The 20,933-nt window shown below is 39.8% G+C and overlaps 1 protein-coding gene across 1 annotated transcript in view; it reads right to left on the bottom strand.

Annotated features, from left to right (window-relative positions):
* Window positions 1-20,933, bottom strand: part of LOC144784067 (uncharacterized) — a 625,465-nt gene that overhangs the window by 216,540 nt on the left and 387,992 nt on the right. The window contains exon 6 of the mRNA XM_078662757.1: window positions 6,962-7,049. Within this exon, the coding sequence (XP_078518883.1) occupies window positions 6,962-7,049 (88 nt within the window). The remainder of the gene's footprint in view (window positions 1-6,961; window positions 7,050-20,933) is intronic.

Raw genomic sequence — 20,933 nt, 5'->3', positions numbered from 1 at the left:
TCACAAAAAGTGAGGCCAAATTCCTGACTACCACGCCAGGGTGAATACCATATTTTTATATTGTTCCTAAAACTCAAACAAATGTGATGGCACCGCCTGCGTCCAATAGTTTCAGGAATTGGATCATTATTAGAACCCCTGTCGCGCTACTGCGACCACTTCTTGCAACCTCTGGTACAATCAACCAGTACTTACTTAAAAGACACCAAAGACCTACTAGGCCTCATGTTGTCCCTGCCCTATAACCCCAGCACTTCATTTCTGGTCAGCCTCGACATGAAGAGCTTATACACCAGTCTCCCACAAGACGACACCCTCCTAGTACTAGAAACTGCCCTCAACAACTCTAACTGGCAACACCAAACTTCTATATCTTTCGTACTTGAGTGTTCAACTCTCGCACCTAAAGAAAATTTCTTTGAGTCCGAAGGCCGACTCTACCTCCAGAAGTACGGAACCCGCCATGGGGAGTGTTTTCGCCCCCAGCGTGGCAGGCCTTTATATATATGACTTTGAGACCAAACATCTACTTAACAACAACCAACCACACTTTCCCCAAATCAAATTTTATAAACGTTACATTGATGACATTTTATTGATTTGGGAAGGAACCAGCGAATCCCTTGTCACATTCTGTGAATGGCTCAACACACGTGATCCCAATCTTCGCTTCAAACATAGTTTCCACAACCAAAAAAACACATTTCTGGACCTGGACATTGAAGCGGCAGGAGGAGGACTCAAGAGCAAAACCCATTTTAAAACCACCGCTCAGAACTCCCTACTTCATTTCAAGAGTTTCCATCCAAGACCACTCAGCGAAAACCTCTCCTACGATCAATACCTCCGACTGCACAGAAACTGCAGCAAAATAAGAGACTGCAAATCCCAAGCCACAGATCTGAGCAACAAACTACACCAACAGGGATACCCCAGGTGCATGACGAACAAAGTCAGCAAGAGGGCCAGAACCGCGAAGGATTAATCGAAACACAGGCACGAGAACCTACCCCGCCACCACTTGTGTGACAACATACAATACCATCTCTTCAAAAGTCTCACAGATCACCCGGAAGAACTGGAAATATGTAAGACACACAACCTAAATTGGGCACTACCCCTTCTTTCAAATAAAAGAGCCAGATCCATAAAAGACGCTAAAGTGTCCACCAGACCGACACCACCACTAAGACCTGCCGGCACTGTCCTTAATGCCTGGGGGCTCCCTGGCATTATAGGCCATTTTCCGTGCGCTAACTGCAGTGTATGCCATATCACTGAGACCGTGAAATGCCTCAACCTAGAACCAGGAAAGACATAGGAACTGATAAGACATACTAACTGTAACACTGAACATGTCATATATCGGATCATTTGCCCCTGTAACCTAACATACATTGGCATGACGAATCACAAGATCAAAACAAGGATTTGCGAACACCGCAGCACCATACGATGCAAAAAAAACACAACCAGGATCACAAACCACTTCCTTGAGACAGGACACACGACTAATAAAATGGGGTGGGTGGTCATAGAAGTACTAGACCCCAATTTACCGAATATCCAGAACCACCTACTTGAGAAAGAACAATGATGGATATATCATCTGTCCAGCCACATCACCGGCTTGAATGATAACATCCCCTGGAACAGCCTCAGATGAACATAGTTACCCTGTGGATGTACCCAGACTTGTGTACCACAGACTTGTCTATTAGAACCAACATGCGGCCACCACACAAATATCTGATTGGCCAAACTTTATAAACTGCCATTCTGTGAGGCCAATAACTTCATTATGAAAATGTACCTTGCCTTAACAGGCACCACGTGTTTGGCCTCCCAGTCATTGGAGCTACCACCCTCTACACTCCACAGTGAGCCGCCACCATCATTGCCACACTCACATGGCCAAATGCACTTTACTTTTTGCTACATTGCCAATATCCGTATGCTCTAGCATCTAGCAGAGTTGATTTGCCATCTACTTTGCACACAGCTTCTTTCCCATAGCATGAGCACCGCAAATCGCACCATCCCAATATGGCTGATTTCATCACATCGGGCTATGGACACATCCGCGCAAGCGCACCCGATAACAAAGCATCAGTATCATTGAAACATCCGCGCATGCGCGCACAATGACCTAGCATTCTAAATTAATGCAGACGCACTGAGCCCTGCTCTTCCACGCCAATACCGGCACGTAATCTATTGATCACACCAGTACTTAAACCAAGTCCCAACCAGGCCCGTTACCAGCAGTGACAACGGGAGATCGCATCAGGTTTGAAGGCGGGTTACGCTCTGAGATCAAGTAAGTTGTGCTGCTGATACCATTTAGAGACACATGTGAGCATTTACGATCCTCCTGTTCACATGCCTCTCACTCGGATATTTCTTTCCCCAGATTCTGACATAGGAGCAAACTCCTCTTGAGCCCCGATCAGCTGCTTAAACTCGACCATAGTGTAATTATAACCGTCTCCAACAGCGTTGCCAATGGAAACAACCTTCGCTTCCTGTTGTTTTTAATAGCGCTCATTATTTAACCTTGCTGCTTTGCATGGTGGTTTAGAGCCGGTTTGTTCGTGTGTGCTCTCACTGTCTTAACGCCCATGCACGGCACAGTCACCACTGTGGACGGCCTCCACACTAGCGCGCTCTAGCACTGTACAGCATGGTGCCCACAGCCAACATCGTGACAACCAAAGGTTGCTAATCACCTAGTCTCTTCACCACGAGAAGCCCCACAGCTTCATAGCAATGCTAAGACTGAATGTAACAATACTAGCTGCTGTACACTTCCGCATGCAGCATGCCCACCTTGTAAGATCCAGTGTACAAATCACCAGGTTGGCCAGTTTGCATGACCATAGCACTTAAGATTGCATTGCATGTTGCTATTTGGTATGTGTATATATATATGCTTTGTGCTGTTCCCTTTTCCACAGGTCCTTTTTTCAAGTGTCTGTAAGTACATAGACACTTAGTCCACACACCTTAGTGCATGTGCAGGTACTTTTTTTCACTTTCCACATGGCACTACACACTTTGCCATTCGCCACTTTCACGGTACTGAAGAAAGCCCCACTAACATTTCCTTGCGGGCTGAAACATGTAGCCTTACCACATGGACAACTACTAGATAATAAATTATTTTTTAGTTACACCACACAAAATTTCTAATCATATCCTGAGCCGCCGCTAATAAAAGTCCACAGGCAAGGATTCTCAGAGGTATTTTTAATTCACATCACATCACACACCTACACCACACAAGCTCCGCTGTAATCAGGCATCGTAGCACAACTGGGGGGAATTCTCGCACCCGTTTGGGACCCCAATGATGAAGTATGACACCAACTAGGTTGGTGTGGGAGGGCTCATTTAAATAAACCCAGTGGGTCCAAAACACTGCCCAACTAGTGATTGTACCACACACATAACGGGTTCGTCCATCGTTGTTTAACATACAGTCGCATTGTAATGTCATGTGCGGGACCGCCGCCTTATAGGCGGCCGGTCCCAATCACCGGGACCATGGCGGATGGACGTGCTGTCCATCCGCCATCGTAATGAGCCCCTATGTTCAGAGTTTTATGACTCCACACTCGCTATACTTATGTGTTCTCTGCCCCTGAAGACTCCGCATTGGGGGCATGGAACTCCACAGCTATAAGTATAGGGAGTATGGAGGTATATTACTCATGAACACCTAAAAGTATTTACCTTACACAAAAGTGTAAGTCTATCTTTCTGAATCATGCCCTTAGGGCTAGATTTCTATGTCGGCGGGAAGGGATCACTGCAGTGGCGATCATGGAGTTCCCTCACGTCCAACATAGTGGTCTGTCCTCCCAATCTACATGTGGATGTACCTTAAGTTTGGCAATGGCCGGCACTACTACTTCTCCCATGTGGCCAAACTTCTCCAATGGCACTGCCGAGTAAAAGCCATCTGAGAAATGGCTAAATGTCCGCCTGCCCAATTTAGATGGGTAGACATGTAGCCATTTATTTACTAACGGAGAGACAGTAAAATTTGAATAATGCTCCCCCTACCATGAGAAATGACTCCCATAGCGAGTGAAGCATTATTTGTTTTATATTTCTAAAATGAAAATCCCCTTTTCGGGATTTTCTTTTTGAAAATAAAAAAATAAACCTGTTTGGTTTAGGGTTGTGTCATGCTGACACAACCGTACACCTAACAGCGGTATGGATTGACAGGACCTGCCATGATGGCAGTTCCAGCCAAGGCTTTTATGAATGACTGCCTGCTTGGCGGTCATTGGAAATTAGGTGGGTGATCCCTCTGTCATGGTAATGGAATAATTTACCACGTCCTTATAGAGGAATGGCAGGGTGTCCGCCTAGATATAAATCAGGCCCTTAGTGACTGAAGGCAACAATCAATAGGATGAACACGTTCAGCATACATCTGCAAAGCATGATGTGATACAGTGAATTGACTGTGCAGCATTTCAACTAACACTTGTTCTGCTGGAGACAGAAACATTTTTTGATGAATTCTGTGGAGTATACCAAGGAATGTTGATTATGTAGCAAATGCAACAAGTTTCTCTTTATGTATAAAGCAGTGCAACAATGCAATCTCCAATGGAGTTGTCAATTTACTGTAACATTTACAGATAAAGATTAGCTTGACTTTAAATTGCTTTTCCTGATGACATCTCATCTAATTAACACTATGGTTTGGATACATGTATGAGACCAGATGTATTAACCCATTTCAATATGAAGTGATGTTTTGACGAAGCGTACAGACACATATGGGCTGTCAAATAATACAATTTATTGCAATTTCAATGAGAAGGAGTGTCTCAACTGTGTTTTGTTTTATTTGTTGATTGGAAGCTGAAATAATGTTTGTCAACCCAGTATAAACAGGATCCATAAGAGAAGGTTTATCATGGCTCAAGTTGAACCATTGACAGAGCAAAGGATGTTTTACAATGCTACAAGGTTTGCTGCAGATATGGGCATGTGCTGCAGCCAGTAGTAACCAGAAAAAAGCTGAATTAATTTTTATAACTGCCTTTCAGCAGTTGGTCCTAGGAGGCTACCTACTATTAATAATTGACAGCAACTCATTTAAGGTCCATATTTACTTTTAGATTGGTAAAACAAGAAGTATGCAGTTCCTAATGGGTGAATACCAAGGGCCCGATTATGGTGCGGGCTGCAAGGGCTCTGACCATTGTTCAGAGCCCTCATCATAATAGGCTGGTCAGATTCCTTTCCAACCAAGCCATGTAGATGAGCTGGGTATGAAAAGAATCTGAATATGTTTTCCAAATGGCTTCCGACAGGCTCGGAGTGCCCAACCACCATTCGGAAATCCTGCAGTAACCCCTCTTTCCCGCCGAGGGATTTCAATGGCCGTTTCCCACTGCCTTTCGGTGCTGGACTTTCTGACACAGAAAGGCATTTGGAAACTGTCTTTGGGGGCCACCAGCAGGGCCCCCAGTGCATGCAAAGCAGCTGAATGGCGACCTAGAGGGCATCTATGGTGCCCGCCTGTTGATCCCTGCACCCCTGCTCTTTGCTATGAGAGCATGCATTACGTTTGGAATGTATGCTCTGTAGCAAAGTATAAGAGTGGCCTAGAACCAACGACTGAAGGTTGTACAGTTTCAGTTCCAGAACGATGCCGGATGGACTGGGTCTGTCCTGTATCGTAATCTGCCCCTAAGTTTGAATAGAAGTGTGATTTTCTCCTTATAGGAGCAAGTTCCCTCTCATACTCCAAGGAGTGTCATGCTTCATCATTGGGCAGCTCCTCTTTGGGCTGGCGTTGCAATGGCCAACATGCCACACAGGGGGGTTCTTTGCCACTCTTTGGGTGTGTCTATAAAAATAACTAAAGGAATCCGGATGGGAAATAGTTATTTTTACTGACACACCCTCCCTACACTTCTACTCAGACCTCCTCCCCACAAGCCCCACCACACCACTCAACTCACATCGGCAAAAAGAAAGGCCCTCCGGCAAAGAGCCCCCCTGTGGTGCCGGCCCAACATGGAGCTGCCTAATAATGAAGCATGACACCTCTCTGGTGTGTGAAGGCCCTTGCTTATAAAAACAGAACGTCTCCTTCTATACAAAATGAAAATTTCTCCCCTTAGGAAATGCATACTTCTTGTTTTACCAATGTAATCATGGGTCATGTATGCAGGATCTGTCTCAAGCACTGGTCCCTCAGTTACTTTGTTTTGGTATTTACCTTTAGATATTCCCTACAGCCTAACTAGGATACTGGTGAGATTTAGGTTATTAAGTGAGCGCTGTACCCTACAAATCTATAACGTATTCAAGGGTACTAACTATGAAACTCTCTAAATTCAGTATTGATGCAGTTACTGAGACAGTTAGAACTTTCGGTGTGCTTCACATAGCAGAGGCTCCTCCGCTGGTCAGCTGAGGGAAAGGAAAAATAAAATGATAATAAAACAGTATTATTATCATTTTATTTTTTCCTCTAGACCAAGCTGAGCCTTTGAGTGCGGGCCCTGCCATTACCGACACGGAAGGTGAGTTATGGGCAGCACTGCCCTCAGTGCACATGACGGTTTGGCTGGCCGTCTTAAGATGGCCAAACCATCATGCGCATTGACATCTCCCCAGCCCACGTTGCATTGCCGGGTTGAGAGAACAGCAGGTGTAGGCTCCCAGCCCCCTTTGGGGCAAAAAACAAGCCCCTCAGGCCAATCCCTGTGCTTCAGCAGGAAGGAAAAGTGTGGCTGAGCGGTGATTGGCGAGGAGCAGGTAAGGTAATTAATTTTATTGTTTATTTTGTCGTCCATCCAAAACCCCACCCCATACCCTTCCTCCGCCCGTCACTCTGCAGCAAGACAAACCACTACTGGCTTCACACCTAACTTCACAAGATGTGCTAGGTTGCATTAAATTAGCTGTATTTACTGGCTCTTACCTAGAACATAAATGCACCACAAGGATCAGGATGAGCAGCAGGAAAACCCCAGCAGAGCAGGAAACAACCACTAAGGCCAGCAGGAATGCTGCAGGGACAACAAAATGTTAATTTTACAAGTATATGTGACTAGCCTATGACAAAAGCACAAACAGTTTTTAAAGGTTTGCTCCTTAGGTCTGCTTTTGTTGACCAGAGTCAGTCCTATTTCATGTTAGTTTGGCATATGACTGACTATGGTCCATACCCGTTGGACTTTCAGAGGTGACCCTATATGCCTCATGCACTCCGCTCATCCAGGTCATTAATATCAGTTGCAAAAATATAGTTGTTTTAAAATATCGTTTTTTGATTATTGTTATGTATTTTAGTGTATATTTGAAATATTTATGATATTTATGATGTCTTTTTTTGTTTCATTATTGTTTGTTTGTTAATTTATGTATTACATTTTTAGTAGGTATGAAGTTTAATTTAATAAAATGTTGTGCTTTTTAGTTCCGCAGTGGGTTGTGCGTTTATAGGGGTACAGGGTAGGAAGTAATTCAATTGTAACAAATTAATGATTATTTTAAATGTATTATTAATTAATTGATATTTAAGTACATTAATTATGCTATAACTTAATCCTCAAACTGTCTGGATTCCTCTCAATCCGGATTCCGACCCAGACATAGTACAGAGTCTGCGTTGGTGGCCGTCACTGATAACATCAGATTGCTGCTGGATAATGGTCAAGCTGTACTTTTGATGCTGCTTGATCTGTCCGCAGCATTCAACACCATCTCCCACCAGTCACTACTTAGGAGACTGGGGGACATAGGCCTTAAAGGGAATGCCTTGAAGTGGATGGCTAACTTTCTGCCTGACAGAACTCAGGCAATTACTCTGGGCCCCTTTCGCTTAGAGACCACCAGTGTGACCAAGGGAGTACCACAGGACTCAAGTTTGAGCCCTACTTTAGTCAACATTTATGCCTGTTCCCCTGGCAAGACTACTAAGGAAGTTAGGGTTTATTCATATATCCTACACTGATGATGACACTCAACTCCTACTCTCCTTTGACAAAGCCAATCCCAGCATTCAGACCACCTTTTCGGAGGGTATGAAAGTCATCGCGGACTGGATGAAAGATAACTTTCACCTGCTCAATGCAGGAAAGTCAAAGATAATGCTGTTTGGAGAAGCGACGGTAAAGTGGTCCCCTAGCTGGTGGCCACAGGAACTCGGTTCTGCCCCAAGTCCGAAACAGGTGGTAAAAAACCTTGGAGTCCGAATAGACCGCAAACTCACATTGGGGGAGCATACCACCTCTACCGCTGGAGCATGCTTCCACAGCGTTAGTCTTCTCAGAAGATTCTTCCCTTTCTTACCTCTTTCCACATGGAAAACCTTGATTCAGGCATTAGTACTAAGTCGTCTGGATTACTGCAACGCTTTGCTGATTTCGGCTAATGAAAGCTCCGTAAACAAATTGCAGGTAGTCCAGAACACTGCGGCCCGCCTGGTGGCCAATGCACCCCCCCCCCCCTCCAGAACCGCATCTCTCCCCCTTCTTCAAAAATGCCACTGGTTACCAGTACGGAAGAGAATCAAATTTAAGATCTGTTATATTGTTTATAAATCTATAAGCAACTTGGACCTCAGTTACCTAAACAACAAATTCATCAGTTATCTGCCTTCCAGGTCCCTCTATTCTGGAGTTAAAGCACTTCTCCAAGTCCAGCACTTCAAAAAAAAAGTTTGGTCGGCAAAGTCTATTTCCACCTGGCCCCAGGCTACTGGAATCAACTTCCCATACACTTATGTCAATGCACGGACTACCTGGCGTTCAGAAAGTTGCTAAAAACTACACTGTTCTGATTTGTTACTTTTTAGTTGATTATGGAAGTCTTAGCACAGAGATACCCTGATGGGGTAATTCAGGCACTTTATAAATAAAATAAAATAAATGTACATTTAATATGTGAGTTGCGGAGTAATAGGGGTCAAGGGTGGGAAGTTATTTATTTCCAACTAATTAATAATTAGTTGTTTAATATTAATAATTAATTGAGCATTAACTATGTTAATTGTGTGATTATTTGTTTTTAGGTGTGGGCTGTGGGATTTATAGGGATAAAGGGTGTGGAGTAAATGAATTTTTTAATTTAAATTCATTAATAAATAGGTGTTAAATACTATTAATTTCTGAATTGACAATTATTTTATAGTGTAATAAATGTTGTTTTTAAGTTAAATTTTAGGTGCAGAATGTGGCTTTATAGGGGTAAAGAGTGGGAAGGTAATTCTTTTTAATGAATTAATATGTTGTTTTTAATTATTAATATTTGTTTAATAAAGATCTAATTTGTTAATGGTGCAATACATTTTTTTAATTTTAGATGTGGGTTGTGGGTTTTGTAGTGGTATGGGGTGGGAAGTAAATACATTTTAAGTAATGAATCATTAAGTTTTAATTAATATGAACTATTAAATTTATAATTAATCATGTTAATTTTGTATATAGTTTCTGTTACATTTTATGACTGTGTTGTGTGTTTTGTGGGCATATATTGTAGGAAGTACATTGATTAATATTTGATAATAAGTAATATTCAATTAATGATAATTAGTTTGTTGATAAATATTTGTATTACTAATGTATATAATTATTTTTTTAAAGTTATTTTTTAGGTGCAGGCAGGGAGTTTTGTGGGGTTATACGGTGGGAGGTAACTACATTAAAAGTATGTAATAAATATTTTGGGGGAAATAATTTCTAAATAAAAAATTATATTTGTAAGAAAATTACGTTTGTATAATATTTGTTGGTATTTGTGATATGTATTTAACATTTTGATATTTGTTTTAACATTTTCAATATTAAATATATTTGTATTTTCTATTTAGCATATTTATATTTTAATATATTTTAGGTGTAATATTATGCCAGTGAACGCTCATTTCAATTACGTTTACCTAGTTTATTTTTATTTTTTATTAATCATGTTAATAGTGCACGGTGCAGACATCTCTGATGAATACAGTATGAATAAATTGTGCAACATCAATCAATCATCAACCCATCCCCTTCCTGAATAAAAAGACGATAAGAATCAGTCATGGCATCCTTTGAAAATTCCACACACAAGTCTGCATCCCATAACACATTCCCTTTACATGGATTGTCCAGTGGTACGTCGATTGTACATGACAACCCTCCAACCCCCAGCTACTAATCCCCCTGTTCACTCCGAGCCAGCAAGAGTTCCCGCAGGGGAGCCCAAATGTCCTTAGGACGTGAGGCCTTCAGTAGTTCTTCCGCGTACAGTTCCAGCTGTTCACGACAATAAATCAGATCCGTAATCCATTTGTTGGTGCTCGGAAGCTGACAACTGTCCCACGTGAACAGCACCCTCCTCCGTGCCAACAATAACGCAATTTGTACGAACAGCCCCACAGTAACTTTCAGACCCGGCACATATCCTAGCAGACATACCAGTGGAGTGCAATCAATTATAAGGCCCGTCATTCTGTTTAGCAACCTCACAGCCTCCTCCCAATATTGATGTACCAGCCTACAATTCCACGGAAGATGAAGGAAGTCAGCATCCCCCTGACCACAGTGCTTACAACTGTTAGTATCTCTGAGCCCCAGCTTGTGTAATTTTAGAGGTGTATGATACACCTGGTGCTGAAACGTCAGGTGTATAATGCGCAAATTACTATTAGACGACAGTCTCTCTGTTAATAAGCATATCTTCTCCCATATGTGCCCCGTGATTGGTGGATCTAGTATACCATTCCAGCACTCTAAGCTTTTGTCATCTTGACGGACCGTCTCCTCCTGAACCACCTTGTATAACCTAGTCAGTAGTTTCTTCTTTGATGGGGCCCCTATTACCAGCTGCAGCGCCTTCGAAGCCAATGGTTCATCAGGGAAACTATCATAGTGATCCCGCACTGCCCTGCGGAGCCTATAACAGGTATACTTAAAGAGTGGTGTGGCATTTTGTATATAGTCTAGGTCTGCGTTTGTCACGAATGTCCCATTGACATAAAGGTCGCCCATATGTGTTAACCATGCCTCCCTAAGAGCCGCAACTGGACCCCCCCCCCAGCCACTGAAAAGGCAGCATGCCCCGCAATAGAAAGCTGAGGAGCATACAGGGGCAGTCTATTAGAACGCTTCCCGATTTCCTGCCATGCTGCAATGGTAGTGTCAATCGTGTTGATCTCCAGCTTAGGTGTCTGTCTGCGCGTGTGTGTGATATTACCGTTGAGATGTACGGGATACGCATCACCCTCCTCCACAGCCACGTGCGGGATAAAATCATGTGAACGAAACCAAAAGTATGCATGCTGTGCCTGACCACACAAGTAATACACGTAAAAGTCTGGAGCATTAAACCCTCACCTGGCAAACGGCAATGTCAGTGTGGCCCAACTTATTCTCGGCAGCTTCGCCCCCCACACAAGTCTGAGCAGTTGTGACTGGACTGTTTTAAAAAATTGCTTAGTCAGAGGAACCGGAGTATTACAAAACAGGTATAGAAACTTCGGCAAAATGGTCATTTTTATAACCGCTATGCGGTCCAACAGGGAAAGTGGCAACCCAACCCAGCGGATCACTGACATAACCTCGACAGACCGAATATCGACTGGACAAAATATCGACGCCAAAATATCGACCACAAAATTATCGATTGCCTATACTTAAACAACAAAACACAAAAATATCGAACCCACAATATCGATTAAAAAAAACGACTACAACAATATCGACTAACAATATTATCGCATTTTAAAACATCGATTATCACATCTTAACAAGAAATACAGTCAAAATATCGAATACAAAAATATAGAATGCAAATATATCGTTTTTTTTAAAATATCGAAATTACTACATACTTAAATAATTCACTTTATTATTTAAAAATATTGTCATATTCATCACAATTAATCACAAAGTGTTTCTAAAAATATATAAAACATACTATATTTTTAACAAACATTTAAAACACAAAATACCATCAAACATACATTTTAAAATACATAAACAACTTTGCTAACAATTAAACATTTCTTACAGCAATTTATATATATTCTTCAACTTTAAATACATAAAGATAACATTACCTATATAAAATAAGGACTTACACATAAAAAAACGGTAATTGGCATCACCCATATAAAGAAAGCAATTAGCATTACATGTAAAAAAATTCAAATCCACAAATAAGAATAGACTATCAATTTAAACAACCAATCCAATTTCAGAAACTATTAAACTAATGCTATAAAAACAAGATTTAAACAAACTAAAAATGCAGACTAAGGGGTCCATTAGGATGACGGGCGGACTTTGTCCGCCCGCCATCCTGTCGTAGTAGGGGACCGCCCGCCCTAAGGGCGGGGGTCCCGTATGCAGCATTAGGATGCGCCCGCCACAGTGGCGGGCGCATCCTGCATTCATTCCATTGTGGCAGGCGGTGCATTCAGCACCGCCCGCCACAATGCCAGGAAGGCATGTCGTGCACTTCCATGCACAGCATGGCAGGCACCGCGCGGTGCCTGCCATGCTGTGCATGGAACTGCTGGGGGGTACCATAGGTACCCCCCATGTGCACCCCCCACCACCCCCGAGTCCTTGGGGCCCGTAACGGGCCCACACAAGCAATCACCGCATGCCTTTCCGTGGCGGCATTGCCGCCACGGAAAAGCAGCTGCAGACAGGCATCCTAATATGGATGGCGGTGTCTGATAGACACCGCCACCATATGGTCCCATTACCGCCCCGGCCGCAAGGCGACCGGGGCGGAAAAGCGGCGGACAGTCTTTCCGTCCGCCGTGGCCAACCATGCCATGTTAATTTGGCGGGGGTGTTTTTAGTCAGGATGGCGGGCGGATTGCCCCCGCCAGGCCGGCGGTGGCTACCGCCTGCCTGGCGGGGGCAATCCGCCCGCCATCCTAATGGACCCCTAAATCTCCGAACTAAAGGAAGGCAAAACTCTGCAGGATTTCTGAAAGAAAACTAATTGACTTCAACATAACGAAAGCTACACCTATCTAAAGTAAGTACTATTACATGAATATCCATCGAAAATTTAACTCTCAAGCCTCACACCTGTATTTAAAAGCCAAATACCTAAAACATATCTTTTATTTCTACTCTATATTCTACAGAGAAAAAGAAAATACAGAAGACCTACACAACACCTGGACATCAAACTTAAAATATAAATAAGTAAGTATATAATTTAAATGTAACTTCGAAGTTTAATAGATAGGTAACTAAATAGAAACGAGCTAAAAACCACTACCAACAAATCATAATTATTTGTAAAATATTTGTACACATTTTCTCTATTTCTACAGGTACAAAAAGATATACACTGAAAATACCAGTTTCAAGAACATCAACACCTGAAAAGACCAGCTTGAAATCTTAAAAAGATATACAGGTAAATCAGAAATGTGTTAAACTGTGTTATTAGAATACAACTTTCATTCTTTAAACAATTTACTGATATTTTCTTTTAATTACCTCCTAGCACCAAAATACAAGCATGACTGAAGGAGCTAAATCCATTTATTCTCAAAAAGGGAAAATGCTTCTTTGTTACATGGGATATGTCTACACTCAAGAGAAACAAAAAAGATTTGAAAGTTTTTTGGAAGTGTACCAAATATTATGCAAACAAATGTTATGGTAGAGCTATAACTCAGGAAACCACTGTTACTTATACTAAGGAACATAATCACCCACCCAATGTAACAGAAATAGAGATTAGACAAATGCTTGATTCCCTTAACCCCTTCGGGGCGGATGACGAGCTCAGCTCATCATGGGCGTAACCTGCGCTACGCGGATGACAAGCTGAGCTCGTCACGTAACGCGGGATTTTTAAAATCGCAGCGCGCAGCGGGAAAACCGCTAGCGCGCATGCGGTTAAAGAAGCTAGTACTAGTACTGATCAACCAACAACTGCTATTTTGAAACATCACTTAAGTGTACTGCCCCAACATGCTTCTAGCCAACTACCATCTATAGAATCCCTTAAAAGAACTGTAGCTAGACAAAAAAGAGCAACATGCACTACTCCTCCCACACCTACAACTTTTGAAGAAGTGCAAATTCCCCCTGAACTCTCTGTAACTCACAGTAAAGATCAATTTATACTATATGACAACAAATCGAAAGATAAAAGAGTTATACTGTTTGCCACAGCAAACAACATGACTAAACTTACCCAATGCCAAACTTGGATGATGGACGGTACTTTTTCTGTATGTCCTAAACCTTTTTATCAATTATACACTATCCACGGTCATTTCCAAAATGCTAATATTCCCTTCATATATGCCCTCCTACCAAACAAACAGCAATCTACCTATTAAGAAATACTAACTGAAGTCAAACAACATACTAACGACTATTTTCCACAAAGAATAATCATTGACTTTGAGAAAGCAATGATAAACAGCATCCTTAAAACATACCCACACACAGCAATACAAGGTTGCTATTACCATTTTAACCAATGTATATGGCGACATCTACAAAAATCTACCTTGAGTATCCAATACGCCACAGATGGCACATTTGCTTATCAAATCAAAAAACACATCGCCCTAGCCTAAGTTCCTATGACAGATGTAGTTGAACACTATAACTTGTTAATAGACAGCCCCTACTATAAAAGAAATGAAGAAAGACTAAGCCCTATGCTTGACTACTTCGAAGATACATGGGTAGGAAGGCTACACAGATCAGGCCATAGAAGACAACCCAAATACCAAATAGCTTGGTGGAATGTCTACCTTAGCACACTAAATAAGGAAGCAAAAACAAACAATGCAGTTGAAGGATGGCACAATGCCTTCCAATCAACTACAGGCAGAGGAATGCCTACCCTTCACAAATTAATACAATCCTTACAAAAAGAACAGAATTACCAAGAGCTCCGAATGGAGCAATCAGTAACCCTGATTGGACCTAAACTCACCAAAGAAACTAAAAAAATGTATAACACACTCCAAAGCCAAGTTACCCTCTATCCAACTAGCAAAGGACTGGAATATCTATCAATGATAGCAAAAACTATTCTATAAAACATAACATAACTATAAATGTTACATTAAGCATTTATTATTTTCACAATTCCTTCATTTTTATATGTAACAATTTGCAATTAAACTATCAAATACATAGTAATAACATATATTAAAAGTAATTAGATAATGTATTTACAAAATGTTACATACAACGTAACTAAAGCACAAATTAAAACAGTTTTCCCACCCACAAACTTTGTTGTAAATACTTACATTTCCGTTGCACCTTCAAACGTAATCCGATTTCAAGCAATCCGTACCAAAGCGTTGCAAAAACCCATACAATCCAAGGAAGCCCAAAATAAAATGTAAAAATACAAGCAAATCCATTGCGCCTCCTCTCCAATGTAATCCACACGATGTACCATTCAAAACCCGAAAATAGTAATTTAAAAAAAGAAACGCTCCTGGAAAACCCGAAAACCAAAGTATGTGTGTAAAAATAAGAGTATATAATACTCGTCACACAACTCTGAAAAAAAAAGGACCTCCTCCAAAACAGTAAAACGCGACGATAACCTGAAAATGAGAAAATACATACCCACCCACACAAAAACACCCATACATATATAAAACACATATTTATACTGTAAACATATTGATTTTCAAACATTTAAACATATTAGCTGACCTCACACACCTACAAGTAAAACACGGCAAAAAGCAAATATTGTACACTCTATATAACACCCAAAATACAATCTTCTCTCAATAACACTATCTAAATAAACCTAAACACGCCACACATACACTTACAATAACTTCATTAACTTATAAAATACAATAAAAACAAACTTACCCTCTCCAACGCGAAGCAGCATCCAACCGCGATCTGTTGAAGCACCAAATAAGCCAAAATAACATTAGCGGGTAAAAAGTAGTCCCTGTATATACCAAAAAGCTATTTAATTTGTATATTCCAACACTTTAAAATGATAAACTCAGTATTATATTATATGTAATAATGTTAACAAATTTAGAAAAATATTTCTAAAATCTCCTTTACTTTAAAATAATTATTGAACTGTTATTTAAGATACTTTAAAAAAGATATTAGTATTTATATATACATTTTGAAAATAATTTATATGTTAAACAAATTTGAATGTATAACCTTGTTTGAAATATTCTGTTTATAAAAATGCTAATATTATTTTGAAACTTATGTATGTATATAAAAAATTATTTGTGCGTTTATCTAAGTAAAAATTAATATTATTCATATTTTCTATATTCATAATATTAATTTCTAAAACAAACTATGACTACTTTGTAACCCACAAAAATTTTACTATTATAAAAAATGTATACATATGTATCTATGAATATCCTCTAATTTACAAAATGTAAAAATGTATGTACAAAAAATATAACAATAATTTTCAACATGTTTATTATGACAATTTATTCAATGGCTATGGGATTAAAATGATTGTTATTAAATGAAAAGTACAATTTGTAATTTTTTTGTTGTAAAAATTTATGTTACAATATATGTGAATTATTTCAAAGTCATTTTATTTATTAAAAAACATATATATGCACTTACTATATTTTTTGTGATAATAAAAACTATTTACTTACTATTTTGCAATACAAAGAAAAAAAATTCCTCTACTTACAACTTTTTTTACCTGTTAATAAAATGTTTTTGATTTGTTCCCTTTAACCCTGTGTATGTTTCCTTCTTTAATATTCAATATAAATATTAACTAAATATTAAATGTTCTAATTAAAGATGCATTTTAGATTTTAATTATTATTCAATTGTATATATCTTTTTACTACTACACTAACAATAATTATAATTAGTACTAAAGTTTTTATATTTTGTTGAAAAACTTTATTATAGTATCCTACCAATAATATTTATTTATTATTAAAAATCTTTTCTTATTACCACTGCACCAATTATAAAGTCACAAAAACTACTACACAGTAAACCCATACAAATTACTATTCCCACTCCAACAAGTATAAACTCACAGAAATTGCTAGACACTAAACACATTAAAATTACTATTCCCACTCCACCAAGTGTAAACTCAAAGAAGATGCTGGACACTAAACCCATACAAATTACTATTCCCACTCCACCAAGTGTAAACTCAGGGAAGTTGCAGGACACTAAACCCATATAAATTACTATTGCCACTCCACCAAGTAAATAGTCATGGAAGGTGCTGGACACTAAACCCATATAAATTACTATTCCCACTCCACCAAGTATAAACTCAGGGAAGGTGTTGGACACTGAAACCATACAAATTACGATTCCCACTCCACCAAGTAAATAGTCAGGGAAGGTGTTGGACACTGAACCCATACAAATTACTATTCCCACTCCACCAAGCAAATAGTCAGGGAAGGTGTTGGACACTGAACCCATACAAATTACTATTCCCACTCCACCAAGTATAAAGTCAGGGTAGGTGCTGGACACTGAAACCATACACATTACTATTCCCACTCCACCAAGTGTAAACTCAAGGAAGGTGCTGGACACTAAACCCATAAAAATTACTATTCCCACTCCACCAAGTAAATAGTCAGGGAAGGTGCTGGACACTAAACCCATATCAATTACTATTCCCACTCCACCAAGTATAAAGTCAGGGAAGGTGCTGGACACTGAACCCATACAAATTACTATTCCCACTCCACCAAGTGTAAACTCAAGGAAAGTGCTGGACACTAAACCCATAAAAATTACTATTCCCACTCCACCAAGTAAATAGTCAGGGAAGGTGTTGGACACTGAACCCATACAAATTACTGTTCCCACTCCACCAAGTATAAAGTCAGGGAAGGTGCTGGACACTGAACCCATACAAATTACTATTCCCACTTCACCAAGTAAATAGTCAGGGAAGGTGTGGGACACTGAACCCATACAAATTACTATTCCCACTCCACCAAGTGTAAACTCAAGGAAGGTGCTGGACACTAAACCCATAAAGATTACTATTCCCACTCCACCAAGTAAATAGTCAGGGGAGGTGTTGGCCACTGAACCCATACAAATTACTATTCCCACTCCACCAAGTATAAAGTCAGGGAAGGTGCTGGACACTGAACCCATACAAATTACTATTCCCACTCCACCAAGTATAAAATCAATGAAGGTGCTGAACACTAAACCCATACAAATTACTATTCCCACTCCACCAAGTAAATAGTCAGGGAAGGTGCTGGACACTAAACCCATATCAATGACTATTCCCATTCCACCAAGTGTAAACTCAAGGAAGGTGATGGACACTAAACCCATAAAAATTACTATTCCCACTCCACCAAGTAAATAGTCAGAGAAGGTGTTGGACACTGAACCCATACAAATTACTATTCCCACTCCACCAAGTATAAAGTCAGGGAAGGTGCTGGACACTGAACCCATACAAATTACTATTCCCACTCCACCAAGTGTAAACTCATGGAAGGTGCTGGACACTAAACCCATAAAAATTACTATTCCCACTCCACCAAGTAAATAGTCAGGGAAGGTGTTGGACACTGAACCCATACAAATTACTATTCCCACTCCACCAAGTAAATAGTCAGGGAAGGTGTTGGACACTGAACCCATACAAATTACTATTCCCACTCCACCAAGTGTAAACTCAAGGAAGGTGCGGGACACTAAACTCATAATAATTACTATTCCCACTCCACCAAGTAAATAGTCAGGGAAGGTGTTGGACACTGAACCCATACAAATTACTATTCCCACTCCACCAAGTATAAAGTCAGGGAAGGTGCTGGACATTGAACCCATACAAATTACTATTCCCACTCCACCAAGTATAAAGTCAGGGAAGGTGCTGGACACTGAACCCATACAAATTACTATTCCTACTCCACCAAGTGTAAACTCATGGAAGGTGCTGGACACTAAACCCATAAAAATTACTATTCCCACTCCACCAAGTAAATAGTCAGGGAAGGTGTTGGGCACTGAACCCATACAAATTACTATTCCCACTCCACCAAGTAAATAGTCAGGGAAGGTGTTGGACACTGAACCCATACAAATTACTATTGCCACTCCACCAAGTGTAAACTTAAGGAAGGTGCTGGACACTAAACTCATAATAATTACTATTCCCACTCCACCAAGTAAATAGTCAGGGAAGGTGTTGGACACTGAACCCATACATATTACTATTCCCACTCCACCAAGTATAAAGTCAGGGAAGGTGCTGGACATTGAACCCATACAAATTACTATTCCCACTCCACCAAGTGTAAACTCAAGGAAGGTGCTGGACACTAAACCCATAAAAATTACTATTCCCACTCCACCAAGTAAATAGTCAGGGAAGGTGTTGGACACTGAACCCATACAAATTACTATTCCCACTCCACCAAGTATAAAGTCAGGGAAGGTGCTGGACACTGAACCCATACAAATTACTATTCCCACTCCACTAAGTATAAACTCAAGGAAGGTGCTGGACACTAAACCCATACAAATTACTATTCCCACTCCACCAAGTTAATAGTCAGGGAAGGTGCTGGACACTAAACCCATATCAATTACTATTCCCACACCATCAAATATAACGTCAGGGAAGGTGTTGGACACTGAACCCATACAAACTACTATTCCCACTCCACCAAGTGTAAACTCAGGGAAGGTGCTGGACACTAAACCCATATAAATTACTATTCCCACTCCACAAAGTAAATAGTCAGGGAAGGTGCTGGACACTAAACCCATACAAATTACTATTCCAACTCCACCAAGTGTAAAATCAGGTAAGGTGCTGGACACTAAACCAATACAAATTACTATTCCCACTCCACCAAGTAAATAGTCATAGAAGGTGCTGGACACTAAACCCATATAAATTACTATTCCCACTCCACCAAGTAAATAGTCAGGAAAGGTGCTGGACACTAAACCCATATCATTTACTATTCCCACTCCACCAAGTATAACGTCAGGGAAGGTGTTGGACACTGAACCCATACAAATTACTATTCCCACTCCACCAAGTATAAAGTCAAGGAAGGTGCTGGACACTGAACCCATACAAATTACTATTCCCACTCCACCAAGTGTAAACTCAAGGAAGTTGCTGGACACTAAACATATAAAAATTGCTATTCCCACTCCACCAAGTAAATAGTCAGGGAAGGTGCTGGACACTAAACCCATATCAATTACTATTCCCACTCCACCAAGTATAACATCAGGGAAGGTGTTGGACACTGAACCCATACAAATTACTATTCCCACTCCACCAAGTATAAACTCAGAGAAGGTGTTGGACATTGAACCCATGTAAATTACTATTCCCACTCCACCAAGTATAAACTCAGGAAGGTGTTGGACATTGAACCCATATAAATTACTATTCCTTAATCACAAAATAGAAACTCAAAATAAACGCAGTACATAGAAACCATTTTATAATTAATTCACAATGCACTATATATAAAAGAATATGGTAATAAACATTTTATATATTCAAATAAAATTTATAATTAAGAGTAAATACTACATCTACATTTTTTATATATACATAACTATTTACATAAAATATTACATCAATCTCATAAAAATGTAGATTTCAATTCCTATAGAAATAACAACATTTTTTACTTGTATTAATATAAAATATAATATTTAATAAATATATATTAGTACATTCATTAAATTTATAAAAATTGTAGACTAGAATTCTTAAATTATCATACTAATAAAATATTATTATTTAATTTATAATTTGTAATGTTTTTAAAAAATATTTTTTGTAAATTTTGCGAAACTTTTGCAAATTTATATTATAATTGTGTAACAATCACACGCTATTCAATATTAACACCAAAAAACAACATTAATCTAATGATTCCATATTTCAAT

Source organism: Lissotriton helveticus, chromosome 10, assembly GCF_964261635.1.
Source record: "Lissotriton helveticus chromosome 10, aLisHel1.1, whole genome shotgun sequence".
In the NCBI taxonomy this organism is placed as follows: Eukaryota; Metazoa; Chordata; class Amphibia; order Caudata; family Salamandridae; genus Lissotriton; species Lissotriton helveticus.
The sequence above is the reverse complement of the archived record's forward strand: the minus strand, read 5'-3'. Positions and strand labels throughout refer to the sequence as shown.